The following is a 26,008-nucleotide window of genomic DNA, read 5'->3' as shown; positions in this document are numbered from 1 at the left end:
CGGTTACGGCAGTCGCTACGGCTGTGGGGTACGGATACAATCGTTTTTGGCGCCAAGTGGCTGGAGCGCCTAGCACCCCATAAAATCGAGCAGCCGCGGTTCGCTGGCCCTCTAGACGAACGTCCGCGTTCGCCCACTCGTTTCCCCAACTCCCATTTCATCTCCCGCCACCGTGCTCGCCGTCATCCACAGCGTCCACGCGCTCTTCTCACATTTTCTTAAGAAATGAAGACCACCCACTCGGACGGTGTGACCACCGTCGACCAGCAGCCGTGTGTTATCCCAAACTTCACCGTCAAGGACTTGCTCTCGTCCATTCCGTGCGTTCCTTTCATCGTTTTTACGCGTTTTTGTCTTTCCTGATGTGCTATCTACCATGTAGTGCTCATTGTTTCAAGCGGTCGGCACTGCGCTCGTCAACATACATGTATGTTCTCCCCAATGTTTGTATCCCCAACGCGTCGTTAACGTGGCTGTTCAGTGTTTGGGACCTGTTCCTCATCGCCTGCTTCTGGAAAGGCACCACCTACCTTGACGCTCGCATTAGCCCCGAGTACATCTCCTTGCCTTCACCTCAATTGTACACTCTCGCCAAATTCGCTCTGTGGACTTTCTACACCTTCCCCACTGGTCTCGTAGCCACCGGTCTATGGGTCATTGCTCACGAATGCGGTCACCAAGCATTCTCTGAATCCAAGGCAATCAACAATGCCGTCGGCTGGGTTCTCCACTCTGGGTAAGTCGCTCTTCTAGTTGTGAACGCGTTTCTATATGTTTATTCACATTTTTTGTCATGGTACAAAGGCTCGGTGTCCCGTACCATTCATGGCGCATCTCCCATGCGAAGCACCATGCCTCTACCGGACATATGACTCAGGACCAGGTCTTTGTCCCTAAGACTCGCTCGCAGTTGGGTCTGCCCGCTCTCAACCCCGCCGGCGAGGACCTCCAGGGAAGCAGCGTGACCGACGAGGTCATGAAGGAGCTGTACGAGGCTATTGGTGATTCTCCTATTGGTGCGATGTGGGGGTCTTTCACCTACCTGGTTTGTTGCTCCACCTCTCGATTTCGTAACTGCCTGACTGATATGTTACTGCCCCTAGTTCTTCGGATGGTGGATGTACATCATCAGGAATGCGTCTGGCCAAAAGCGGTACCCTGCTGGAACGAGCCGTAGGTCTGCCACTTTCTTCAGAAAGAGAATGTGCTCATTTGTAGTACTCCACAGACTTCAACCCCAACGCCGTCATCTTCCGTCCTGACCAATATGGTCAGATCGTGGTGTCTGTTGCTGGCATTGCACTCTGGATGGCCGCTATTGGTTTCTCCATCAACAAGTGGGGCTTCTTCGAGGTCTTCCGCACCTACCTCGTCCCTTACTTCTGGCACGTGCTTTTCCCCTTCCCTCTGTTTGCTTATTGTGAGACTAATATTGGGCACGTTTGACAGGGTAAACCACTGGCTCGTCCTTATCACGTTCCTCCAGCACACCGACCCCCTTCTTCCCCACTACCGTGCACCTGAATTTACCTTCCCTCGTGGTGCCCTTGCGACTCTCGACCGTCAACTTCTTGGCGATTGTGGAGCTATCATGGGCTGGATCGGTGCTCATGTCACGCACGGTATCTCCGAGACTCACGTTGCTCACCACGTCGCAAGCAAGATCCCTCATTACAACGCGTTAGTGTTCAACGTTGATGACACGTGAAAGCTTTAGACTGACTTTTGTTTCTAAACAGCTGGGAGGCTACATACGCTCTCCGCAAGCGCCTTGAGCAATCTGGCGTCAGGCTTCAGGGTGCACCAGGCAGCTGGGCTGAGGTCTACCGTGTCTTCAGGCAGTGCAAGGTTAGTTTCTGTCAGCCCTATTCCTATCACATCCGAATGATCTAACGGAACTGCGTCTTTACAGTTCGTCGAGGACGATGGCAACATTGTCTTCTACAAGAACGCCCAGGGTCTCGCCGCCACCCGCCCCGTCTACCCCGACGCCAGCGCGTCCGACTCCGGTATCGAGTTCAACGACAAGTAAACTAGAACGCATTGCAACTTCCTCTCGCTTTCGATCCCTTAACACGGTCATTCAGTCTGGCGCTAGATGTGGACGTACTCTTGTCCTCTCTTTCCCTTGCATTGCAATTTGTCGCATCCGTTCTTGTCATTGTGTCTCGCATATCGTTTTCATTCGTTCTGTTCGTTCATTTCTACGGGCGGATTCTGTCGTGCTCCTTTTCAGTGCGGCGGTAGATCATCTGTTCGTTGCCACTCGTCCGAAATATTAGAGTTTCGCCTTAGAAAACCCTACGTACGAGTTTCTTATTTGTTTATACTTTACTCTTTCCTTCTAGACGACCTAGTCTTTCACGACCTTTGCCCCTTTACTTACTTGGTGTTCTGCTTGATATTCCCTCGCCTCTGGTGGTGAGTATGTTGGGTGGATATCAGGTCGGGAGGGGTGGGGGGAATGGAGGCTACTTGCTTTAGTACTGTATAGAGGAAGTGACGAAAGAAAGAAAATAATGATCTTCATGTTTTGGACATCTCCTTCGCTGTTCGTGGCGCTTGTGTCCCCATACGGAACACGAACGAGCGGCGAACTCGGAAGTCCGAGTCTTCGCGCGAGACTCGAGTCACTTGCAAATTGATGGGTCCCCGTTTGGGAAGTGGGCCACACCGCGCGAGAGAAAAACACATCAGCGACGCCACACTTTGCTGAACTCTTCCACCCAACTTCCACCACTCAAACACTCAATACTCTGAGTCTGAGGCCGCAACCAAGAAAACATCCATGTCCTTCGTCGACGCTACCTCCTCGTCCCCCACACCTACACCTATCACATCCACATTCGACGACTCGGAACTCTTTCCCCCGCTCACCCACTCCGACATCTTAGCCTTCCAATTCTCGTCCTGGTACCCCGCCTTCTCCTCTATATCCATCAAATCGACTGTCATAAGGCCTTTGGGAGAGGAGTTTAGGAGGTATTTGGATAAGGATGGGATAGTGCTGCCGAAAGGGAGTGAAGATTTGTTCGTGCGTCCTTCTTCAGACTTGTGGCGGGCTTGCCGAATGGCGACATGCAATGATTCCTATCTAACCCTACTGTTGTCGTATTTTACAGGCCCGCAGAAAGCACGATTGAGGACGAAAGCGATGGGGAGGACGAGAATGAGGAGGAAGACGAGGACGCGGAAGAATTCGCTTTTCCAGAGCTGGACAGGAGGATTCGGGAGGTCGTGAGGGAATATGGCGCTGTGTTTCCTAAACTCAATTTCTCGTCGCCCAGGGTACGTCTCGCTCCTCATTTCCCTGCACTTGCGTAACTCTGACATTATCGTTTCTTTTTTTCTAAATATTGGTGACCCATGCCTGTGTGGCGCTGGTATGTCTGTTATTGTGGTGGCGAACAGGACGCATCATGGCTCCTCCCATCCTCCTCTCCACTCAAATGCACGTCTCCCGCGGACGTGTACATGCTCCTCAAATCTTCGGACTTTGTGACGCACGATATAAGCGAGGAGAATGTGTTCGCTGGATGCATTACAAACCCAGCAGCAGCCGATGAAGTCAAGTATGAACTCGAGTTGGTCCTGAGGAAGTGGTACGCTGTGGATCGGAGCCGTGAGTTGCGGTGTTTTGTGCGTGGAGGTGTTTTGTTAGGTCAGTATCTATCGTTGTTTTTGATTCATGTTTTGGTGCATGAAGGCTAGGAGGACTGATTAATCCTGACCCATTTCTCTGCAGGTATCTCGCAAAGAGACACAAACCACTACGACTTCTTGAATGACCCTGCTACACAACGCAAGATCGTATCGTCGGTGGCAGACTACTGGGAGAAGAACGTCAAGGCGAAATGGACCGGCGTGAATTCCTGTGCGTCCTACTTCATATCTGTGATCTCCGGCTTGTCACTCGTGGTCGACGTGCTAAAACGCTATTTTGACTGGCACAATAAAATAGATGTATTCGACGTCCTCCTGACGCGCGACCTCTCTCGATTTCACATCCTCGACTTCAACCCTTACGCACCCCGCACAGACACTCTCCTCTTCACATACGAGGACCTGCACCTCCTTTCCCTTTCCACCGACCCAACGCCAGAGCCTGAACTTCGCGTCATAGATTCCAAATCCCACCCAGCCGCGACCCGGAACGCACCGGCGCATCAACATAATATGGTGCCCTTTGAGGCGCTGAGTTTGAGTAGTGGGCGGGGAGTCGAGGATTTTCAGAAAGTTTGGGAGGAAGAGGTTAAGAAGGGTATGCAGGGTGGTCAGGACGGCGAGGACGACGGGGATAAATAAGGTTAAGAGTTGTGGTTCGTGGTTCGTGGACCGTGGTTGAAAGTGATGCACGAGTGTATTAGCGTCGAGACAATCAAACCTGTCCGATTAGAATGGTTCGCCTCGCTATCCCCGCTACAGTACACTTAAGGGTGCAGATTGGTGGACGTCATAGCCGCCGCTCTATTCTACCTGTCCTCGAAGTTCTTCCCTGTTGATATTGACCACGAGAGCACCCTGTAGCGTTGGACATGCAATGTCCGACATTATCACGTTTTATGATGTACCGGGAAGCTCTGCGAAGGATATTGCTTGGAGTTCAAGTGCCTGGAAGGTTAGGTATGTTCGTCTAGTCGTCCATCACTTTAAATGCGCTCAAACATACCCTAACGTAGATTCGTCTTGAATATCAAGAGGCTACCCTACAAGACAATTTGGGTCGAGTTCCCCGACATCGCCTCAGTCGCCAAGCAAATCGGCGCGCCGCATACATCCATATCTCCCTCCGGTCCACAGTACACCATTCCTTTCCTTCAAGATCCCGATACCGTATACTCAGATACTCCTGTCATTATCCCGAAAGGTACTGCGGCTCTGCAGAATGCTTTCTCGGACATGTTCTTCGAGGAAATCGGATATCCGATATACCAGTATAATAGCCTACGGTTCATGCAGCAACTCTCGAACCGCAGCCAAGCCTACTGGAGGAAGGAGAGAGAACCATATTTCGGGATGAGGACCGAGGAGATTGCGCCGGGGGTTTCGGAGAAGAGGACTGGGTTGTGGTTGGTGGGCTGAAGACGATTGACGGGTTTTTGGGTGTGGCGGAGGGAGAGTTTATTATGGGCGAGGATCCGACTTTTGCGGATGTGACGGCGGCTGAGACTTTGACTTGGCTGAAACGAATCTCAGGGGGGGGGGTCTCCGGAATGGCAGGAGATCCTTTGGACTGACGGGGGTAGATGGAGGCCCATGAAGGCATTTGAGAAGTGGGAGTCTGTTGACGAGGAAGGGTTGAAGGGTGTAGGCGCTTGAGTTAGATTCGGCCTTCGATGTCAGTGAATGTGTGGTATGTCAGTCACCGACCGAACCGGTGAGAATGATATACGAGACACAAAATAACAAGAGACGGATTCGGCTGTTGTGATGGAAGAAAGGACGGGATATGAAGCTAACAGACAGGATGTCCGTTTCTCGGGGCGGAGAGCGATAGTTGCATAGTAATTTTGTGACGAGGCAGCCAAACTGTTCCGATGAGGGATGGTCGGACCCGCTGTCATCATTGCTGTCTTCTCCCTCTCCACCCTCACCCCTGTGGTCGTCCTCTCTTCCGTGCTAAGCAGTAGCGTTTTCTTCAACGTCAATATCTCCTTCATCTCCGTCTGCGAGGATACATTTCAGCTGTCGTTCGTAAAACAGATATCACGCGATACAAATATGTACGCACCATCGTAAAGTCTGTCGAACACATGATAAAAATCATCGCTAGGTTCCTCATCGAGATCTTCCGGAAGGCGCAGCATCTCTACGCAAGCACGAGCACGAGGAACCCAATCGAGGTCTGCAAAAAAGCAGTCGGAAAACTGGAGACAGGGCAGCTTGAACCCTTTCCGCGCGCGACGTTCTAAAGCTATGCACACCAATGTAACGAACCGAGGACCAAAGCTCGGCATGAAGTCGTAGTTCGCAATTTTGAGGTGCATTAACTCTGGGAAAATTGGCATCGCAGAGGCTGCCGTGGAGGATATGGTCGAAGGTCCTGTCGTCGTGGATGCATGAAACTGCGGCCCAGGGATGGTTCGCTTTAAGGCGAGGGGGAGGCCGATACCGCCTATCTGCGAAACCTCAAGTCGATCCAGGTCTTTCATAGGGGAAAACCAGTCAAAGAACTGCTCGGGTCCAATCTCCTGCTCCGGAAGGTCGATTTCGAGGCTACGGACTTCGCTGACTGGCATTTCCGCAACGAAAGTACCGATTATCTGTGTTTCATTCCAGTGAGGATTGAAGTCGTCGGTCATATCGAATGCGAGCTCGAATGTGGCCGATTCGTTCTGTCCTGGTTCCTGGCTGATCAGTGTCTTTGTAAGTTCCGCACGTATCTCCAGTGTCTCATCGTAGAGGTCAAGATGCATGCTGTGACCCTGGATTCGTAGTCGACTGATGGGAGGCATTGTCTCGAGCGACGCATCAACATGCTTTCGGACCTCGAGTATGACATCGCGATACGGGCTCTCGGTGTGTGGCATGCGTGGCTGTCGGCAACGGATGGAAAGATAGATGTGGGGAAGAAATTTCGCTATGCTTTGAACGAAGCACAGGCATTGAGAATAGTCGCCCTCGATGTTGAGCCAGTAGAGTGCAGGAAGAGAGACGGTGCGATATGGCGCATTGTGTTTTTCGCGCGTTGAATGGAGTTTAGGGTAGATTGGGAGGTAATCAATAAGACTGAGTGACGTGAGCGCCGGCAGCTCATCCAACAGATCATATAATCCGTCAACGGTCGGTAAAACTTCAGGAGGAAGTAGCCTATAACATAGAATCAGTGATGATCATTCAGCATACAGAGTCTTCTGAAGAGCTCATTTAAAACGCACCTTCTACCTCTCAGGTCAAGTATACACAAGTTGCGAAGCCATGGCGAACTGAACGATAAGCGACAGGGTCCATCAACGGTCAACCATTTTAGTTGCGGCGCTTGTCCGTTGAAGAGCGAATCGGGGAGATGAATAAGTAGGTGAGACGATGGCACTTCCTCCAGGCCAGTACAACCAATGTATAGCATCCCAAGTCTGGGCGCGGGCTTCCGGTGCAAATTTTCGAATATTTTTCGCAACTCGCCGTAATGACCGTGGAGTTCGAGTGCGTCTATTTGGCTGATATGATCAGGAATGTACTCGACTTCTCCTGCGGACGTAGGATGTAGGGACCAGGGACGCTGTCGGATAGAGACGGTAGCGAACTTCGCCCGTTCCATCATCAGCATGGTCCAATGTCTTCCGAGCCCATAGCAGATCTCTCCCCATAGGAAAGGATGGTCAAGGGCGACAGCTCTCCAGTGGCGGCAAACATGGGTGACCCTCATCCATCCGAGTCTCCAGCTGGATAAAGGTATGTCTTTCCGAAAAGAGTCGGGTCTGCTGGGCCGTTCCATCATGGAGAGGCATGCGAAGATCTCAGCGAGGAGCTCGGCAGGAAGAATGTTGCATATGAGGAGCTGAACGTCTGTGCGAGTGCATTAGGGTGAGTCTATATACGAGCAAGAGATTGGCCGAGCTGGTGAGGATACAGTATCTTCACCTTGGGGTTGGTTAGTCTCTATTGTTCGCCCAGTGCAAGGCGCATGTTCATTCAATAGCGAAAGATCCATGATGGGTCCTAAGGATGTATCTCCGTGAGTTAAGTATATCAGAGAACTCAGGTGAAAATCTGAAAATGCGATTCTGCGCCTGGTGGTATATGAGAGGAATGATGGCTTGGAGAAACCGAGAGTTGGAGAAGTGGAAAATCCAGACGCCACACAGGTACAACTGAAAAGTGCCACACTCGCTGATTGCCGAGGATCTTCGCCTCGTCTTTAATAATTGTAATATTGGTTGAGAGGCTACCGGCGAGGGTTGCTATCAAGTCCCTGTGATCCTCCAGGCAGATAATATCCCGAGAATGCTCACGTTGGATGACAAGCAACGAGTGTCAAGTGTTACTGTGTCCCACTGCTTGAAACGGCCGGTCTCTACTCGGATTCCCATACCGCCTTAAGTAGTAGCTCAATGGAGTCCAAGCTCTGCCAGTGGAACTTCTCGACGCCCGTCGTCTTTCCCTCAAATCATCGTAAACATCACATGTCTCGAGTTTATAGAAAGTACTGCTGACTGGATGTCACGGCTGCCCCTCGGTAGACAGGTAAGTGTTTTAAGTTACTTCGTACATGTTCCCGTGAGGCCGAACGGTCCTGTCAATGATTTCCCTCTTCTCTGTCTACACCTCCCACCTGCACTCCTGACATTAGCTAGCAGTTGGGAACTGACGTGAACATATCCTTTGATAAAAGAATGATTGTCATATAGACGTTTGCGGTGTAACTGATATCTTCATGCACAGTGTCGAGGTCGTACAGCTCAGGCGACGCGTAGTAATAGGGGCAGTCAGTTAGCTCCTCAAGGCAGAACACACCAGTATTTCAATACTGTAAGCCACGTCTCTCGGGTCTGTGTCGGCACCATTACTTTATACAAATCATCACCGATACATTTCTCATGACCACTTCGGGGAGGGAAAGCTGATACACAAATCACAGGCTACCTTAGCGCCGCGTGAGCTCTCGCTGCTCCTTGGCGAATACCCATATAGATGCGGAGTCAGCGGCATCCTGCTGGGGCTTGGAGAACGGAAGACGGGGCGCCTTCCAAGTCTTATATATTGGCCGATGGATTTCGACTTCTACCTACCCACAGAGGTTATACCTGTTCCTCTTCACAACATTTACCAAGAGAACGTCGTGACGTTTTTTTTAGCTTGTATCATGTCGAATCTTATCACACTCTACGATATACCAGGAAAAGCAGCGAAAGACTTTGCGTGGAGTCCTAACACCTGGAAGGCTAGGTATGTTCGTTTAACCGCTTGGTACTTGATATGCGCCCGATGTTTTCTCTTTATAGGCTCGTCTTGAACATCAAGGGCTTGCCTTACAAGACAGCCTGGGTCGAATACCCCGACATCGCTCCAGTCGCCAAGAAAATCGGCGCCTCCCACACTTCCGTATCTGCCTCCGGTCCTCATTACACTGCTCCCTTCATCGAAGATCCCTCCCACAAGGCAGTCGTAGCCGACTCATTCAAGATCGCACAGTACCTCGATGAAACTTACCCGGACACTCCCGCCGTCGTCCCGAAAGGCACCGCCGCCCTGCAGAACACTTTCTCAGACATGTTTTTCGAGAAAGTGGGCTACCCGATCTACAGCTACATCAACTACCAGACGATGAAGCAGCTCCCGCAGCGTAGTGAAGTCTACTGGAGGAAGACGAGGGAGGCTAGTTTCGGAGTGGCGATAGAGGAGATCGCGCCTGAGGGTTCGGAGAAGAGGGCGGAGATATGGAAGAAGGTTATCGCTGGGCTGAAGACGATTGACGCGTCTTTGAGTGTTCAAGAGGAGGAGTTCATTGCTGGCGGGAAGCCGACTTTTGCGGACGTGACAGTGGTTGCCGTCTTGACTTGGCCGAAGAGGATCTTAGGGGAGGGATCTCCTGAATGGCAGGAGATTTTGCAGACGGACGGGGGCCGATGGGGAAGGCTTATGAAGGCATTCGAAAAGTGGGAGACTGTGGACGAGGAAGGCTTGAAGGGAATTGGCGCTTGAATCAGACTCGCCCCTCGAGATCATTGTACGATATATCGGAGTCGATTGTATGTCATCTGGAAGTTCAGATATATGTGTATATGTTTGGACTCAATAAGCCAAGTCGGCCACTAGGGAATTCTTCCTGTACAAACGTCGTACATACCATTTCAGGACGATGGGGAAGAAGGTCAATCACACAAGCTGTGGGCATTATGGATCCCTATCTTTCTACATACGCGCCACCGCCACATTAACAATTCACACGACAATTCCCAATCTCTTCTCTCTCTCCAGGATGTCATTGATCGTATCATCTAACGTCTCCTTCCATCCTTTGTATTCGCCCTCCTTCATCCCAAGCACACTCTCCGCACTACTTCCATCAAACGAGACGCAAGTCTCGGTCTGGTACCCCTCTGGGATCTCATACAATCTATGTTCCAGCTCCGGCCGCGTCTTCTCCAGGTACTCTGTGGCGTCCTTCCAGTGTATGAATCCGTCTTTCAGGACAATACGCTTGCACTCTCCAGCCGGAAAGGGAGGAACGGAGAGGAGCAAGACGTGTGCGCATGCAACGTCGGATATATGGACGAATGTTGGGGTGAGCATGGATTGCGGCGGTGGTAGGGGAGGCCGGGGGGAAGATTTAGGCTTGATGAGTTCGTACACGAAGCTGTTGGTACCGTCGGCGGGAACATCTATGATCTGACCACGACCGGCAGGACCGTATATATAACTTGGATGGACTGCAATCGCACCATACGTTGCTGTCAATAGGCAGGCACCCAAAGGAATAGAGACGTAGAAAGACCGCGACGAACTAGTAGCGATGTCCATGTCGGGATGTTTTGTCTCAAAGTCGCGGATCGCCTTTTCTGACAACGTCTTTGACACGGCGTAGATAGTCAAAGGATGAACGCCAGGTTTCAGAGCGTCTTCACGCGTCGCAGAACTCCAGTCTATAGGATAATGAAGAAAGAAATCAGTCGATGCAAGAGCCCTGCCAGTTACAGAATATCCAAGGTTATTGACCTTTCTCTCCGAATACTCTGTCAGTCCACAGGTAGTCCAGATCGAATAAAGAGGAGACGCTAGATGTGACGATGACTTTATTCACCCCTGCCTCCGCGATAGCGTCCATTACTCGGATAGTCCCAGAAACAGCGCTCTATATCGATAATGAGTAGTTTGAGACTCGAAGAGTGTCACTACGGCAAGAGACGAACCGTCAGGATAACCTCCACACTCGTGGCCCCGGGCAGGGGAGACGCGACATGGATTACGGCATCGACTCCTGTGAAGAGAATCATGAGCACAATGTCGGCATATCAAGGGCTACACGTTGTGGTTTGATACTAGCCTTGCAAAGCTCCAGACAAGTCCGACGTGGCGAAGTCGTCAACGACGACCAGCTCAAATTGATCTCCGTACGACTTATAAGCATCCCGAACCCGAGAAGCTTTTCCAGCTCGAGAGGTCCTGAACGGGCAAGCGAGAACGATATGTCAGCGTACGAGAACGCCGCGCATTGTTGAGAGAGGAATGTGTCACTTTACCCCCGGACTTTGTGCCCAGCATCCAAAAGATGGTCTACAACATGAGATCCCACAAAACCTGATGCACCAGTAACCTATGACATGTAGAGCAACGACAAGTCAAAGGTAACAATTGATTTTGGCGGCAAACAAACATACTTACAAGTACGAACATATTCGACCAAGGCGAAGTATAGATGAACAGTGGGGTGATTCTTGAGGGAAGTTCGAAAGCTGAGCATGACTCTTGGACTTTATATAATGGTCCAATACGCTTGGATCTGCGTTCACAACTGCGAAACGGCAAGATAACCAACCAGCCAGCCTGCATCGGTGTTACCGGTTGGGATAAGGGGTCGGGCAGATGCGCTTTCGAAACACAACCATCGGCGGTGGCGGATGAAGGCGATTACTAAAACAAGGGGGTCGACGCTTTTTCAGTAACCGTTCAAGGGCGTCCAAAGCCTCGAGGGAATGTCTTCCAGTCAGGTTCTAGAGCCCACGCTGCAGGACCACGATGGAAGCCAGATTGTTCAGATACATACATAAGTTCTGTGATTCCATTGCAAAATGGTCAGATACAAGGAAAAGACACTGGAGACATTCGATGAAGAACGATTCGGATACACTCACCTAACAAACCGCTGACGAGCCCGTGCGCAAGAGAGGTCACCCAATATCAGTATAAAAATATTTGTGAATGTGTCGGGCAACGGAGGCAAGGTCAAATGGACATGTGCCGACAGTCGGAGCGAAGCTCCCGTATCTGATGCCGCGCACATACAACCAACACGTTGAAGCGAATGTGCCTTTCGTTGAGGGCGCAGGACCTTGAGAAACGGACATCGACTTCGGTGATGTAAGATTGGTATCTTCAATGTCCGATATTTGCATAGATATACAGTGAAAGCGAGCAGAAAAAACAAATACTAAGCATACAGACCGTAAGGCCCCGTCCGTTCTGAATCCAGAAGCAAAAGTCGTGCAGTGTCTCCTCCAAATATCATTGTGATCACGTCCAAGCTCCAACACCCACCAGCACCTACCTTGCAACTCTCAATCTGAATCATCGCCGAATCCCACTATTTGGATCGCAGGCCTCAAGCTGATCACCGGGGCGTCATCCTTCCCTTTCGGTCTCTGTACCTGAGCCTTGGGCATCTCATCCTCTTCGTCACTCTCAGACTCATTGTGTCTAGGTGGCGGGAACAGGACGCTGACCACCCGACTGTTCGGTGCTCGCTTTGGACTCTTCGAAGGAACGGCCTTAAGTGTCCTGGAGTATTCCACTAGCTGCTGTACGACTTGTGGATCTAGTGGGACGTCAAAGAGGTCGATGATGAAGCGGCGAACGGGGAGACGATAACGGGAGGTGGAGATCATGTCGAGGGCACGATAGAACATGGAAACGGAAGTGAACAGCGGGCGGTATTCAGGTCGTGTTTTCAGCCTGTACGGAAAGTTCACCATCAATGCTCAACCGGATTGCCGAGAAAAACATGGGATGGTCTTACTTAGCCAGCGTCCGTGAAGCGGTATTTGCTATAACGGTATTCGACAAGTTCGAAATGGCAGTCAGGACCTCTTGCTCGGCCTCTGATGTCGGTGGCGTAAGTGGATGGTATTCATCACCTGACGATGCAGGTCCCCAGGGCGGTATCTGTGCAGGCCGTTCAGCAGGTAGCAACTCACCAGTAGACATTGACGTACTGAGATAAATTTATCGATGTTCACTGGTATACAAAGACCAGTAGGAAGGCCAAGACATGAAAGCGTTGCCTCCCAACGATAATCATCCAGGATCTCTGCACCCTGTGGCGTTGACGATATCAAACCAAGAACGAAGAAGCATGTTCTGGAGGACAATGTCGAATAAGCTTGAAGGAAGACCGTCTAAGAAGATAAATATAACTTGCCCTCGGACGGACATCACGAGCGATTGCTCCGCGATGTCCAAGATCGTAGGGATGATCTCCTCTTCCTCCAAGAATGGCAATCCTCGCTCAGTCGACCCAATATTGCCCTAAAATGGTATTCATCAGATACATCGATGAAGGATGCAGTCCAGAGAGACTAAAACTTACCACCGTCCACATGATACTCTTCAACTTCAGTATCACCTCCGGGTCCTCATTCTCTAGACCGTGTTGCCTTATGAAATGCGCGAAGTCCGCAAAGTGACCCTTCTCCTGCAAGACTTGGCAGCCAAGCTCGGTCTTGGCCATCTCGCCATAGAAATGAGGTGGAACGACGCCATCAAAGGCACTACATGAGACATTCGGTGTATCAGGAAGAGCATTACAAGGAGGAGAAGGCGAGGTAAGGCGTACAACAGGTCTTCGTCGTCCGTGGGTATGAAATTGAATGACCTAGCGAGGAAGACCTCGATTTGGACGACGTAGTGGATGTTGCGTTCCTGCGATCCTGGCGCTTCAGTAACGACTTCGTTCGCAAAAAAGAGCGAAACGAAGCTTACATGAAACCACATATCCATCTCTCTGTCGATATACCCAGCATCGAAAAGATACCGGAAACCCATAGGCGTCGACATGAACCTATATACAAGACCACATCAGCAATCGACTCGTCTTAACCGTGTTTGACGGAACAGCAGATACGCTTACTTTAGAAGAAGCCCGTGTCCAATCTCACCCAGGTGGTCCAGCGTGGGCTGCATTACGACGACCAGCTGCAGGATGTCCATGGACTCGCACGCCTCTTCCAAGAAATGAGCCGCCGTCTCGCAGACCTCCATAGCGGGGTCGTATAATTGAGTCAGTAAAAGTCGGAGTGTCCAGGCGTTAGCGGTCGGGCTGTTGCGAATCATAACGCCGAGGTGGTTGGTGGCGTATAGTCGGATGTGCTATGGGCCATCTAGTTAGCAAGGGGACGCAATGGATTCAGTGGCGGGGTCGACAGACCTTGTAGCTGGATGTCAGAGCCTTGGACAGGACGATTCGAGGATGCCCATCACTGAAAGTAGTCTTTAGCCAGGACAGGGAAACATGAAGCGAGGACGACACATACATGCTATAGTCGATATTTTCGATAATTCCCTTGATAAGGTCCTCTCGACTTCGTAGTTCGCTCAAGTGATAGAACGCAGTGAAGACCTTGAACTTTTCCATTAGCCTATAGTATGCCACAAGTCAGCACCGGTGCGTGGACTATGAGACCAGGAAACGACTGACTCGATCCCCTCCTTATGTTTGCTGAGCGTCCCAAGCATCTCAAGATACCCGTATGTCAAGGTATCCGCTACCCGTTTCTTCGAGAAGATAGGGTCTGACTCTGGTGTGCCATTGAACTGTTTGTGCATTGAGGTTAGTGCCATATTTGAGAGAACCATGACCAGAGAAGAAAAGGACTCACAGGATCAAGCTGCGCGAACCCTCTCACGATTTGTTTCAGGAAATCGTCTTCCGAGGACAGATAACGGAGTCCATCCGCACTCGCCATGAGCGTAGTCAACAGCGCACAGCCCAGCCGTACCCATCGTTGATTTGCCTAGAAAACCGAGCCCGAAGCCATCAACATCCCATCCACTTGGCTCTTCCAAATGCAGCGCGTCGAAGCAAAGGATAAGCTCACCTTATTCCTCTCCATATCAGAGAACCGATGGTTGAACGGATGATAAAACGACATCAGCCGTCTTATGAACCGCGACACCTTCACCGCTTCCTCCATCCTCTTCGGATTGAGAAGAGGGCCCTCGATGAGTTCTTGCAGCATCTCGAAATTCCATTTGTTGTGATCTTTCGTGAGCATGACCTGTGACGGTGTATGAGAACCGGGAACAGACTTGCGAGCCATATATATATACGCACTTGACTTTCAACCAACGACGCAGAAAACGTCTTGTCATCCATCTGTAGCCCCACTCTAATCCTAACCTGCTCCACCTGTCGATTCCGCCTCAACACGTCCTCCACGGAATTCGCCCTACAGAACCGTCACCGCACCATATCCCACACAAATGGCCCATCGCCCAGGTATCACATTAGGGCCGTGTCCCACCATAAAGGCAAAAACGAATGACATGTGTGCTCACCTCGGTCGCCCTACCACCGACCCCGCATTAGGTTGCAACCTCGCACGATTCCTGTTGAAACTGTCAATGGACGACAAGGCTGAGGTCCCCACTATACGGTGTTCACCGTGATCGTAGTCGGAGGCGAGATTGAAGACTTCTGGAATGAGCTATACATCAGCGTTACACTGGATTCCCCACGTATTTGAACGGACTGGTCACATACCTGGACTTTTGCGGCTATTGATAGAGGCAAGACTTTATTCGCGAGTTGGAGGACTTCAGCCATGAGTAACGTTGCTTTCCTCGACAAGTTGGAACCCGTTGTCGTTTCTTGAAACATCGACGTCAAGGCCTATACCGAACAGAGCAGACAAAAACATCAGTAAACCTTAAAATGCAAAGCTTTCCTGGAAAGATAAGGGCACAGAGCTAGGATTCTCACGTCCAACAAACCAGCCTGCGTGAACACTAATATCAACAGCGCGATATATTGGTCTGTGAGCTTCAGTGGCTCTGAGGTTTGTTGTGCAGGGTCAGGAGCTTTCACATGTTCGTGGCTGTTTCGCGATTTGCGGTACACTGTCAGACAGTTGATAAGGTCGACGTGATGCAAAACAAAAAATAAGGGTAAAAGGCTCACTTGTTAACCGCTTCCCGTTGATGAATGTTTGATACCATTCCGGCGTCTTGATATTTAAGAGATCGAAGAACATATCCAGGACAACTTCCTTCACGACGTGTGTCATTTAGTACTTTCACATCCGTATGGACGAGTGCGAGGCTGTAGATAGAGGTAAGACGTACTCGGGACTCCAGTGAAGGTATTCGAAGGGTGTCGATCAGAGCTCGTATAGCCCGCATGTTGTCCATGCAGAAGTACATCAGTCCTATGAACGATAGAGGTTTAAGCACAAGGTACAACTTGTGAGGACGTTCGAGTTTGATATACTCACCGCTCCAATTCCGCAACATGCTGGTTACCATCCGAGAGACACTCTTCATCCTCTCTAGATGGTCCGAATCCTTCCCGTACGCGTCCGTGATACCAGAGAATGCAATCTGTGATATATTCCAGACCATGTCAGTCCTCGTCCAACTCGAATCGGATAGCTAGTCCTCTACACTTGCCTCAAGATCGATCCCAGCATGTAGATATGCCCTCGTGCGTGGTGAATCCGCGATGTACAGGAATACAGGGGTTAGAAGTGGTGCAAGTTCAAGCGGTCCCTCAGCGAGCACGTTCAATAGCACTCGTATACCACCCGTCTTCGCCACCAGCTCGATATCAATCAAAACTACACACGTACAACAAATATCAGCTTTCCATTCGTCACTCGGCACTCAAGCCAGAGCGAGTAGGCTCAGGAAGAGCAAGACAGAGAAGAGCTTACGGATTTCCGCAAGAGTCTGCACGCATATTGACTTGAAAGGATCGTCAGGCTGTTCCGCGACAGCGTTGAAAGCACGCATAACAGGTTCTGAGAGGGGTACGTTCCCTGAACACGGGGCGGTGTGTGGCCCACTTCGTTGGGATCCGATCTCGACAACGGCACGAATGAATTTTATGACCTGTTCCTTTTCGACCGTGTGCTTGTTGTCCAGGGTTAACGATCTGGCGATTCATATTAAATGGATGAACCGGCACTTTGAAACGTGAATACGAGGCTTACTTAACGATATACCAGTCGAGTGGCTGTTCTCGGAGTCGTTTCACGGAATCCATGTCCACGATCGTATGCCTCAAAAGCCGGTACGCCATCGCGCGACAAAGTTCAGAGCACCGATCCGAAAATGCTGGTAGAACACTATAGTAAAGTCAAAAGAGACACGTTCGCTCATGAAGAGGATAAACATACGCTTGTACGACCTGGGCGACATTTAACTCGTACCGCACACGAAGATTCCGTTGTAGGATAGTGATCAAATTCTTCATGGCGCCTATCCTGATCTTGTCCGCGTCATCACTAGTGTTAGCAGCAGTGGCATGGGAGGACGAAGTGGGTGATGTGGTTGGAGAGATGACGGATCGTCCGGCGGATGACAGGGTTTTGACGTAGACGGACGCTTGTTGAATGGCAGTCTGGAAGTCGTCTGCAACAATGTCTATTGGTGAATTGAGGAGACCAGGAGGATATGTCACTACGCACCTCTATCGTCGGCAGTCCTCCGTACTTGCCACGCCACCAAGTTTCAGGTCAACACATGCACGACAATCGACTGACAGGGCCATACTTACGCTGCTCGACCTTCTGTGAGATCATCTGCATCCTGCTCTGTGCCGTTCTCAGTTCCGCTTCAACGCTCGACCTGAACCCTTCCTGTAGTGCCACACCCGACTCAGTCAAGCCCAGGCATAATAGTGAAGTCACTCACCGTCAACTTGTCGTTCGAGCGGTCGTTGAGCACGGCTTCAGCACCCTCTTTTGTCCGTTTTGCTGTCCCCATCATGGTATTCAGAATAGACAGCTACACACATCACCGCAAGTCAAATCAGCCTTATACTCGGACGAAGACAGCTCCAGCAGCATTGGCTCGATCAGGGGCCAAGAACGCTAACGCACCTGAGTCGCGACGTCCTTGCCCTCGAGCTCTGAGAAGTCGAACATCTTGTTCATGTCGCCGGCGCCTGCGTTCACAAGGGTGCTCGTGGAACCGTTGACGGTGCTGAGGTTGGCATTGGAGTCAAACGAGTCGTAGCTGTACACCGAGCGCTCTGTCATGAGTGACCCTGACATCGGATCTGATCTCGTATTCTGTTCGGAATAACGATGAGTATCGGCACTAAGCTGTATGGTTTCGTCGAATACCCTAGTTGTGGGTATGCGGAAGAGACAGAGACGCGTGAGCTCAGACGCCCGAGTCGAACGGAACAGGCCCAAGCTCCTGATACGCGCCGATCCTTAAAGACGTACATAAGAGCACTGGTGATCGAGCACACTTACACTGATGTCCATCTTGCGGTACTTACTGCTTGTAATTTCATGGTCCGTTTGACCGTTCGCAACATGCAAGGAATGGAAGACGAAAACAAAACATATTATTTATCAACAACATGCACATGGAGGAAATATCGATGCGTGGATGGTTCAATAACTGATGGAAGATCGGTAGGTACATGCAACATTTTGAGGAAGCAGATATCGATGGTGGTATAGACGAGGAAAGAAAGATGTTATGCAAAGGTCAATCGTCGTCGCGGCCTATCAAAATCCATCCTCTACTACTTGTACACTTGATCGTCCAGGTCATGCAAGTCGTCCAGGAACTCTGAAGCAACCCGACCAAGGTGGCATAATCTGCAAGAGAACAAGGCACGGATTGATCCCAGATGGAGGCTCGCTACACTTGTCGAATGTGTTGTCTAAGAGTGAGTCCATTCACAAACCTCGAGTCAGGAGCACCGGCCACTAGAGACAGGATCACGTCCGAGTGGAAAAGAGGAACAAAAATGCATTCAGGATTGAGTGAAGCCTTCTGAAGTCGCCAAGGTCGATGCGTGATGCCGAAAGTCGATGCCGAAAGTCAAGGATGGCCAGGCATTGTTTAAGAGTGCTAAAATTCTACGAAAATACTAGAGCGTCAAGCATCATCAAAGCTGGGGAGATCTCATAGAGAAGATTTGCCATGTCAAGCGACTCGGCGAGTAAGGAAGAAACCAGTTGCAAAGAGGTCGCGGATGCGTGTCGGCAATTGCCGGATCAGCTACACAGTTGCTCCAGATTAGGTTCAAGCCACCCGGCCGGCACGCTCAACACTTTGACTGTACGCCGCCACCGGTATCGACAAGCCTCAAGACTTTCAAGATGGGTGCGTCCATGCCATTTCATGCCTTCATTATGTCCCACTCACCTTTCCATGTCCAGTTCGCTACGCCGCCGCCGCTCTTGCCTCCAACCCCGAAAAAAGTGCGTTCAAAACCATGCAGAAACTATGTCAGATGGAAATAGGACGAATAGATGACTGACTGACGGTGTGGTGCTGGTTGAATAGCCTCCCGCGCTCGCGGCGAGTACCTGCGCACCCACTTTAAAAACATGCGGGAGGTTGCGGCTGCTCTGACTGGTGCGTCTTGTTCAAGTTGTGCTGTAGCGAATACGAGGACTGACTTGTGTTTCCGTATGGGCCATTGAACGAACGCAGGTCTTAAGTTGGCCAAGGCCTACTCCTACCTGTCCAACGTTACCGAACACAAGCAGGTCATTCCCTTCAGGCGGTTCAACGGTGGTGTCGGTCGTGCTAGCCAGGCCAAACAGTTTAAGACTACTCAGGGTGCGTCCGTTCAGTGTCTGTAGACTCAGCACAGGCGTGCTTAAGCGGTTGCTTTGCTGTATCGTTAGGTCGCTGGCCTGAGAAGTCCGTCCGATTCATCACCCGTCTTTTGAAGAACGCAGAGTCGAATGCGGACGCCAAGAGCATCGATGTTGAGGAGCTCCTTATCAAGAACATTGTTGTGCAACAGGCTCCCGTACGTCCCTTCTTTAAATCTGTCCCTTCATCTTCTGCCCTCTCCCATGTCAATTTGCCCACCTCCATATTTGATCTTCGCAGAAAACCCGCCGCCGTACATACCGTGCCCACGGTCGTATCAACCCCTACCAGGGCCACCCTTGCCACGTCGAAGTCATCCTCAGCTCAGGAGAGGAGCAGGTCGAGCGCCCGAAGGACAAGGATGCCGTTCCATCGCTCACCGGCCTTAACAGGCGACAGGTCGCCAGGAGGCGTATCGAGGCCGCTCGCGTTTAAACACCTTCCTTCTCTTGGGTGTTTTCTCGATATCGGTCTCGGGGTGCGGGTCGAGGAGGGTCGAGGAGGTTTGATAGCATGCCATCATTGTTTGAATTCGCTCTCATTTCTGTATGCTTATGCCATGCCTGAAAACTTCACTCGCCATGGGTGGTTCTTTATGCGCTTTCTATTGACACGGTATGGGGTTCATGCATGTATTGTTGATGAGCCCAGTGTTGCGCTATTGAACAACGCCCGTCTACGACTTTATGACAGGCTTGTCTTGAGGTCGCTCACTGATCAAGCGCACTTCGTGTTCTTCAGGTGGCGTCGCTTAGCGTGATTGCTGTGGCCCGTGCGCTTTCACCGACCTCGCCATTGACACCGTCTGGCATCTGCTTGTACACACCTTGGTTACATCGGCCCATGCATTGGGCGACTCGTGGCGTTCTTGGGTCTCGCAGATATCTACTTTCTGTCTCATCTCACGGGCCGCTTGATCTCTTGCCAGAGTGCCGCCAGCGATATCCACATTCTGCAAATCAATACCACATAACGCTCGCGATCCATCCCCAGTACATAAATCGTACGACTTCTAGTCAATGAGTCGTCGCTCCGTTCTAGACAGGTGTACTTAATTGGTCAAGATCGGCAGAGTTTTCAAGTAGCCAACGAAGCCACAAAGAGATAAAAATATGAATTTTCTGACAAAAAAGAATACTCGACAAAGACCTCGCAAACATGATGAACAAGCCCTTGACTGCCTACTTATCCATCAACGACCAATCCTCCCATTCAAACTGACCTGCAATAATTAATGACTCTTTCCGACGCCTGGTTGTACCAGAGATGAAGCGGAAAGGCGAGGAGTCTACTGAGGAGGCTCGGGTTGAGGAGAAGAAGCGGTGGGTGGGAAACCCAAGGCGACGAGGGTCTGCGACATGTTCTGCTTGCCGAAGAACTGTCTCGCGTCGATCATACTGTGACAGAAACGAAGAGGAGGGATCAGTTTGTGTGATGGACAGGATTTTCGGACCACGGATAAACGTACAGATCGTGAACGAGCCCCAGGCTGTTGGGCAAAGTCTCGTTGAGCTGCAGGGTCGTGGCAGAGATGGAATCGTCGAGCGCAGCGGTGTAGGCCGAGAAGTTGGACACGATGTCGCTGGTGATGACGGAGAGCGTAGAGGCCGTGTTACTGTGTGGTGGAGCAGTATATGAGCTCATATAGAACATAAAATAACAGTTTCGGAACTTACGAGAGAACACCGGCGAAGTTAACGCTGATATCGTCGTTGGTGGGCGACGTGGTGTTGTCACCGGCGCTGGGAGCAGTTGCATTCAGTGCGCTTGTGGTGTTGTCGAAGGCGGTGATCAGGTCGTCGAGGGAGCCACCGGTAAGCTCAGTGTTAGCGGTGTGGTTGCCGATCTGGACCACTAGTGTAGATTGATATAAAGTGGGTGGTCAGTTCATGTTTTGATTCGAAGGCTGGGGTAGATGATTCTACATACAGATCCCTGGAAGGATAGAGTGGGTCGTCACTGAGAGAGCATCGACGATGTCGTTGATTTGGACATTGGTGTTGTTCTGGGCGAAGGCTACAGAGGTGAGGGCGAGACCAGCGACAAGATAACGGAGCATAGTGAGATTATGGGAGGCTGTCTACCTGGATGAAGCGGGTCGAGAGGAGCCACATAGGGCATGGAATAATCGGGCTTATATGCCTCTCCTAAGCAAATGGTCTGAGAACGATAGGTGGAGGACGCTCATACAACACCGCATCGTGAATTTGAGTGCCATGACATTTGAATGCATTATTGAGCCCTTCCGTGGTAAGGAATAGGTGTACCTATGCGCTAGTGTGGTAGCGTTTGGCCAACTATGAGAAGCAACTGCGTTTCTGAGATCACCGAGGACCGTCTGTGAGTTTTCGCAATGCCGAGAATTGAGTTGGCTCCATAAGCGTGGAGTTGCACAAATGAAGACAAACGAGGGTTACTGGGAGAAAATGGGAGATATAAGGCAAGCATCCATTGCGAGCTGATGGGAACCAAGAAACGTAGGGTATGCGTTCATTCAAAACCGTGCGAATGACGAGCTGTAACGCTGTAATTCCTCCTCAAGCATGAGAGTTTGCCAGCGGAGTGCCTCTGTAAAGCCAGGTGTACAAAGAAGCTCGCGAAATATCCCTGGGCCTCAGAGAGTATACGAGCGTTGTGTTACACAGAAAAGCTCGAGTTCAAACGTATACTGGTCTATACTGGTTCGAAATGTTCGAATTTGTTGCCGTTTCAAAGCGTTTCTGGCGGTCGATGACCACGTGGTTCAGTTTTCCCGCCGGCGAAAGACGCAGATCCTCGGATTATAGCCACACGCAAGGTGCCACATCTCTCAATACAAGCTTTTTTTTTTGACGCTTCCCCCCATCAACTTTGCCTGAGATATATCCCACAAAAACAGACCTGACCTTGCACACAGGCAACAAAAGTACTCAATAGACCGCGGATATCCCAGGAAATGACGCTCTCTTCGCCAGCGGAACACCAGGACAGCTCGCAGACGGAACCGAACGCAAATTCAGTGGTCGACTCGTCTTTCACAGAGGGCCACAACCCAACTTCGCCAGGTCTTCATATTCCAGAGCCCCGCGATGGATTCTTCGGTTACAGTGATGAAAAGGGGTTGAGACACGTACGCCTACCCTCAAAGTCGCCACGACACTAACATTGCTAATTGAATGCCCACTGCTCCTCCTTCGCCTTTTGTTTTTTATTATCATGAAAGATTGAGGAGAAGTATTGGGCTCACAGGAGGCCATCTCAAACCCTCTCTGAAGCGGGCAGACCCATCTCCGTTTCACCTACCATCGGTCCGGATGCGCACGCTGAGATAGCCTCTTCGGTTGGAGGCTTGTCCCTGTCGGCTGCTCATGATGGTATGGAAGAGGACGAAGTCCGCCTTGTTGACGCAGAAGTGGATCATGACGAGAAGGCGCAAGGGTATCCCGCACCACGTATGTCCCATCCCCAGCGATACGTTTTCATGACACTGATGCTTCTTGTGTGCCACCCTACTCATTTCGCCACATAGCACTGGCTATGCCACCCGAAATGACGCCCGAATTTGACCACCTTTTCGAGCTATTCAGAAAGTGTTTGCACTTGCGAGACAAATATATGGCTGCGTCACGCCAACGATTGGGCGACAATCCGCGTGATCATGATGGTGTCTTCAAAGGAATAGTGGACGAGTGTGCGGACGTCCAAGGCGTACGCCCGGACTCCGACTATTCGAAAATCGGCCAGCCGCTGGGGAAGGAGGACCAGTTTCAGCCTTGGAAAATCTATCCCAAGCCTCCTCCGCCACATTGGCATTGGAGCGCCACCGAGGAAGCTCCCTCGATGGCGGGTCACGAAGAGAACGACGATCACAATAAACCCTTCGAGTTTGATGCCTGTGAAATACATGGCGAGCATCCCTGGAATTTCGAGATTGACGAGAAGGGAGTTTATCAGGTATATGAATCGGCACCAGGTCAGTGACCGGCCACTCTGCTCTACGAGATGCACTGATTGCTCATTGGTATGAAGTGGAGGACAAGAGGCCAATCTTTGAAGTCCCCACCATACGAGAGTACTTCATGGACCTCGAATTCGTCCTTAGCCTGATTTCAGATGGTCCAGCCAAGAGCTTCGCCTATAGACGACTACAGTACCTCTCCGGTAAATTCACGATGCATAGCCTGCTCAACGAGTTTCAAGAAATGACGGACATGAAGGTTCGTCTCGATTTTCTATCCTCCCACAATCCCTCCGCTCACCTTCTCTCAGAAAGTACCCCATCGGTGTGTAATGATTCTGCCTGCCGTTACCTCAGCTAACAAGCGTTCACAGAGATTTCTACAACGTTCGAAAGGTCGACACACACGTTCATCATTCCAGTAGCATGAACCAGAAACATCTTCTCCGTTTCATCAAACACAAAATGAAGCATAGTCCTAAGGTGCGTATTATTATGCTGCTCTTGCGACAAGCCTCCCGAAAGTAACAATCGTGAACAGGACCTTGTAATCCACCGTGATGGGCACGAACTCACTCTGGAGCAAGTCTTCGAATCTTTGAAGCTCACCGCCTACGACCTCTCGATCGATACTCTCGACATGCACGCCCACCAAGACTCGTTCCATCGGTTCGACAAGTTCAATCTGAAGTACAATCCCATCGGAGAGTCGCGCCTGAGAGAGATTTTCCTCAAGACGGATAACTATATTGATGGAAGATACTTGGCCGAAATTACCAAGGGTACGTCCCTTTCGCATTTGCCTTCAAACTGGTCACTCAACGATTTCGGGCGATAGAGGTCATGACCGATCTCGAGCAAAGCAAATATCAGGTACGTTCACCCTATTTTTGCATCTATGTTGATACTGATCATCGGAGTAGAATTGCGAATGGCGCATCAGCATCTACGGCCGTAACGAGGGCGAATGGGACAAATTAGCGAAGTGGATCATTCACAACAAACTGTTCTCCCACAACGTTCGCTGGCTCATCCAAGTACCTCGTCTTTATGACGTATACAAACATAACGGCTCCATCTCTACGTTCGAAGATATTGTCCGCAGTGAGTGCTATGACCCGTCCTCATCATACTACCCAACTTCGTTGACGAATGATAGCCAGACGTTTTCAAGCCCCTCTTCGAGGTTACAAAGGATCCTAATTCTCATCCAGAACTGCATGTCTTCCTGCAGCGAGTTATCGGGTTTGATACGGTGGATGACGAGTCGAAGACCGAGAGGCGTTTCCACAGGAAGTTCCCCTACCCGAAACTTTGGAATTTCGAACAGTCACCTCCCTATTCGTACTGGTATGTTTCGTTGATCATACTGTCGCTTTTTATTACTTACGGAATTGCTCGTCGCAGGGTGTATTATATGTACGCCAATATGGCAAGTTTGAATAACTGGAGGAGAGCCCGTGGATTCAGTCAGTCAAATTTTCATACCGTCTTTTGGTCGTATGGTTCTCATGGCTTCGACATAGACACACTTGTCTTCCGCCCACACTCCGGGGAAGCAGGCGATACCGACCATCTCACCGCCGCTTTCCTCACCTCTCACTCCATCTCGCACGGTATCCTTCTCCGCAAAGTTCCTGCGCTTCAGTACCTGTTCTACCTGAAGCAGATCGGCATCGCTATGAGCCCGCTCAGCAATAACGCGCTCTTCTTGACGTACGAGAGGAACCCATTGCCTGATTTCTTCAAGGTTGGTCTGAACATCAGTCTGAGCACGGACGATCCGTTGCAGTTCCACTTCACAAAGGTCGGTGGTCCTCCATCATTGATTCGGCCGCTATGCTTATGATACCTCCAGGAGCCTTTGCTGGAAGAATACAGCGTAGCAGCTCACGTACGTTTACCGTTACAAGACTATTCCTCTCCGCCACTAATGCCGAGCGTCCTATATATAGATTCTCAAGCTTCCTCAAAGTGCCCTCTGCGAGCTCGCCCGTAATTCTGTCATCCAGAGCGGGTTTGAGATGGAAATCAAGAGGCACTGGCTCGGTCAGAAATGGTATCTTCCTGGTGCCGCAGGCAACGAGATCAACAAGGTATGTAACGAAATCTCGAGCCCTACCGTGGTCCGTTCCGTCACTGACAGCTTCTATTCCATCGTCGGCGATGGTGGCGTTGTCGCGATGGATGTCATTTGTAGACGAATGTTCCGAATAGTCGGTTGAAGTTCAGGCACGATACGCTGATGGAGGAGCTCGTGCTTATAGGGGCCAATAAGCCAGGGAAGTCTCATTGAGAGATCCTGTGTGTCGTGGCGAGAGTCCTCGCTCTGGAAGGCCTTTCAGCTTTTTCCATGTCCTTGATCGCAATTAGACTTTCTCCACTCATATCTTGTCTGCTCGGCGTGCAGGCTGCTCCTGTGTCGGACCCAAGCGTCGGAATGTCTCAGAACGACGAGAGTCTCGGCACTCTGGGTGCACCATCCGCCGATCGGCAAGTCCGTATACAGACTGCCGTCGGGGGTGGAGGCGGCGACTGCAGCCCCTGGTGGTATGATCAGATCGGCACGCA

At 50.7% G+C, this 26,008-nt stretch overlaps 10 protein-coding genes across 10 annotated transcripts; 6 read left to right on the top strand and 4 right to left on the bottom strand.

Moving 5' to 3' along the window:
• Window positions 1-117: 117 nt before the first annotated feature.
• STEHIDRAFT_104093 (delta-12 fatty acid desaturase) lies at window positions 118-2,538 on the top strand. Its single transcript, XM_007309382.1, has 9 exons — window positions 118-320; window positions 383-427; window positions 482-736; window positions 805-1,045; window positions 1,104-1,173; window positions 1,229-1,409; window positions 1,450-1,680; window positions 1,740-1,848; window positions 1,913-2,538. Exons 1-9 carry the CDS (start codon window positions 226-228, stop codon window positions 2,030-2,032), a joined length of 1,347 nt encoding a protein of 448 aa, XP_007309444.1. The 5' UTR covers window positions 118-225; the 3' UTR covers window positions 2,033-2,538.
• A 221-nt stretch (window positions 2,539-2,759) lies between these two features.
• STEHIDRAFT_125155 (cytoplasmic protein) lies at window positions 2,760-4,385 on the top strand. The gene is made up of 5 exons (XM_007309381.1): window positions 2,760-3,030; window positions 3,123-3,288; window positions 3,412-3,661; window positions 3,746-3,874; window positions 3,962-4,385. The coding sequence occupies exons 1-5, from the start codon at window positions 2,789-2,791 to the stop codon at window positions 4,303-4,305; spliced, it is 1,131 nt and encodes a 376-aa protein (XP_007309443.1). The 5' UTR covers window positions 2,760-2,788; the 3' UTR covers window positions 4,306-4,385.
• Window positions 4,386-4,540: 155 nt separating this feature from the next.
• STEHIDRAFT_161806 (uncharacterized protein) lies at window positions 4,541-5,082 on the top strand (the record flags this gene model as incomplete). Its single annotated transcript, XM_007309380.1, has 2 exons — window positions 4,541-4,623; window positions 4,680-5,082. The coding sequence occupies 2 exons, from the start codon at window positions 4,541-4,543 to the stop codon at window positions 5,080-5,082; spliced, it is 486 nt and encodes a 161-aa protein (XP_007309442.1).
• A 133-nt stretch (window positions 5,083-5,215) lies between these two features.
• Window positions 5,216-7,730, bottom strand: STEHIDRAFT_142204 (uncharacterized protein). Its single transcript, XM_007309379.1, has 4 exons — window positions 7,582-7,730; window positions 6,879-7,506; window positions 5,732-6,810; window positions 5,216-5,666 (listed from the first exon to the last, which is right to left on the bottom strand). Exons 1-4 carry the CDS (start codon window positions 7,649-7,651, stop codon window positions 5,620-5,622), a joined length of 1,824 nt encoding a protein of 607 aa, XP_007309441.1. The 5' UTR covers window positions 7,652-7,730; the 3' UTR covers window positions 5,216-5,619.
• A 1,073-nt stretch (window positions 7,731-8,803) lies between these two features.
• STEHIDRAFT_161804 (uncharacterized protein) lies at window positions 8,804-9,642 on the top strand (the record flags this gene model as incomplete). The annotated part of the gene is made up of 2 exons (XM_007309378.1): window positions 8,804-8,886; window positions 8,943-9,642. The coding sequence occupies 2 exons, from the start codon at window positions 8,804-8,806 to the stop codon at window positions 9,640-9,642; spliced, it is 783 nt and encodes a 260-aa protein (XP_007309440.1).
• Window positions 9,643-9,882: 240 nt separating this feature from the next.
• STEHIDRAFT_134571 (NAD-P-binding protein) lies at window positions 9,883-11,490 on the bottom strand (the record flags this gene model as incomplete). The annotated part of the gene is made up of 7 exons (XM_007309377.1): window positions 9,883-10,370; window positions 10,446-10,583; window positions 10,657-10,792; window positions 10,851-10,918; window positions 10,985-11,103; window positions 11,181-11,254; window positions 11,323-11,490. The coding sequence occupies 7 exons, from the start codon at window positions 11,488-11,490 to the stop codon at window positions 9,883-9,885; spliced, it is 1,191 nt and encodes a 396-aa protein (XP_007309439.1).
• A 536-nt stretch (window positions 11,491-12,026) lies between these two features.
• STEHIDRAFT_125149 (uncharacterized protein) lies at window positions 12,027-18,010 on the bottom strand. The gene is made up of 28 exons (XM_007309376.1): window positions 17,754-18,010; window positions 17,566-17,658; window positions 17,429-17,510; window positions 17,340-17,363; window positions 17,049-17,283; window positions 16,863-16,997; window positions 16,584-16,804; window positions 16,321-16,487; window positions 16,146-16,251; window positions 15,997-16,079; window positions 15,833-15,920; window positions 15,635-15,771; window positions 15,416-15,544; window positions 15,211-15,359; window positions 14,987-15,101; window positions 14,751-14,930; window positions 14,532-14,666; window positions 14,351-14,466; window positions 14,187-14,291; window positions 14,081-14,132; window positions 13,784-14,022; window positions 13,636-13,714; window positions 13,490-13,575; window positions 13,244-13,424; window positions 13,076-13,182; window positions 12,870-13,014; window positions 12,674-12,819; window positions 12,027-12,609 (listed from the first exon to the last, which is right to left on the bottom strand). Exons 1-28 carry the CDS (start codon window positions 17,910-17,912, stop codon window positions 12,216-12,218), a joined length of 3,888 nt encoding a protein of 1,295 aa, XP_007309438.1. The 5' UTR covers window positions 17,913-18,010; the 3' UTR covers window positions 12,027-12,215.
• Window positions 18,011-18,969: 959 nt separating this feature from the next.
• STEHIDRAFT_85991 (ribosomal protein L22) lies at window positions 18,970-20,227 on the top strand. The gene is made up of 6 exons (XM_007309375.1): window positions 18,970-18,999; window positions 19,056-19,097; window positions 19,183-19,254; window positions 19,333-19,461; window positions 19,530-19,657; window positions 19,741-20,227. Exons 1-6 carry the CDS (start codon window positions 18,996-18,998, stop codon window positions 19,933-19,935), a joined length of 570 nt encoding a protein of 189 aa, XP_007309437.1. The 5' UTR covers window positions 18,970-18,995; the 3' UTR covers window positions 19,936-20,227.
• A 561-nt stretch (window positions 20,228-20,788) lies between these two features.
• Window positions 20,789-21,559, bottom strand: STEHIDRAFT_161801 (uncharacterized protein; the record flags this gene model as incomplete). Its single annotated transcript, XM_007309374.1, has 4 exons — window positions 20,789-20,897; window positions 20,969-21,115; window positions 21,177-21,354; window positions 21,430-21,559. 4 exons carry the CDS (start codon window positions 21,557-21,559, stop codon window positions 20,789-20,791), a joined length of 564 nt encoding a protein of 187 aa, XP_007309436.1.
• An 813-nt stretch (window positions 21,560-22,372) lies between these two features.
• On the top strand, window positions 22,373-25,812 carry STEHIDRAFT_104085 (AMP deaminase). The gene is made up of 15 exons (XM_007309373.1): window positions 22,373-22,609; window positions 22,703-22,931; window positions 23,009-23,452; window positions 23,509-23,696; window positions 23,749-23,762; window positions 23,812-23,920; window positions 23,979-24,219; window positions 24,276-24,310; window positions 24,361-24,541; window positions 24,601-24,787; window positions 24,845-24,906; window positions 24,964-25,244; window positions 25,296-25,331; window positions 25,393-25,533; window positions 25,638-25,812. The coding sequence occupies exons 1-15, from the start codon at window positions 22,436-22,438 to the stop codon at window positions 25,731-25,733; spliced, it is 2,418 nt and encodes an 805-aa protein (XP_007309435.1). The 5' UTR covers window positions 22,373-22,435; the 3' UTR covers window positions 25,734-25,812.
• The last annotated feature ends 196 nt before the right edge of the window (window positions 25,813-26,008 follow it).

Source organism: Stereum hirsutum, assembly GCF_000264905.1.
Source record: "Stereum hirsutum FP-91666 SS1 unplaced genomic scaffold STEHIscaffold_17, whole genome shotgun sequence".
NCBI classification, from domain to species: domain Eukaryota; kingdom Fungi; phylum Basidiomycota; class Agaricomycetes; order Russulales; family Stereaceae; genus Stereum; species Stereum hirsutum.
The sequence above is the reverse complement of the archived record's forward strand: the minus strand, read 5'-3'. Positions and strand labels throughout refer to the sequence as shown.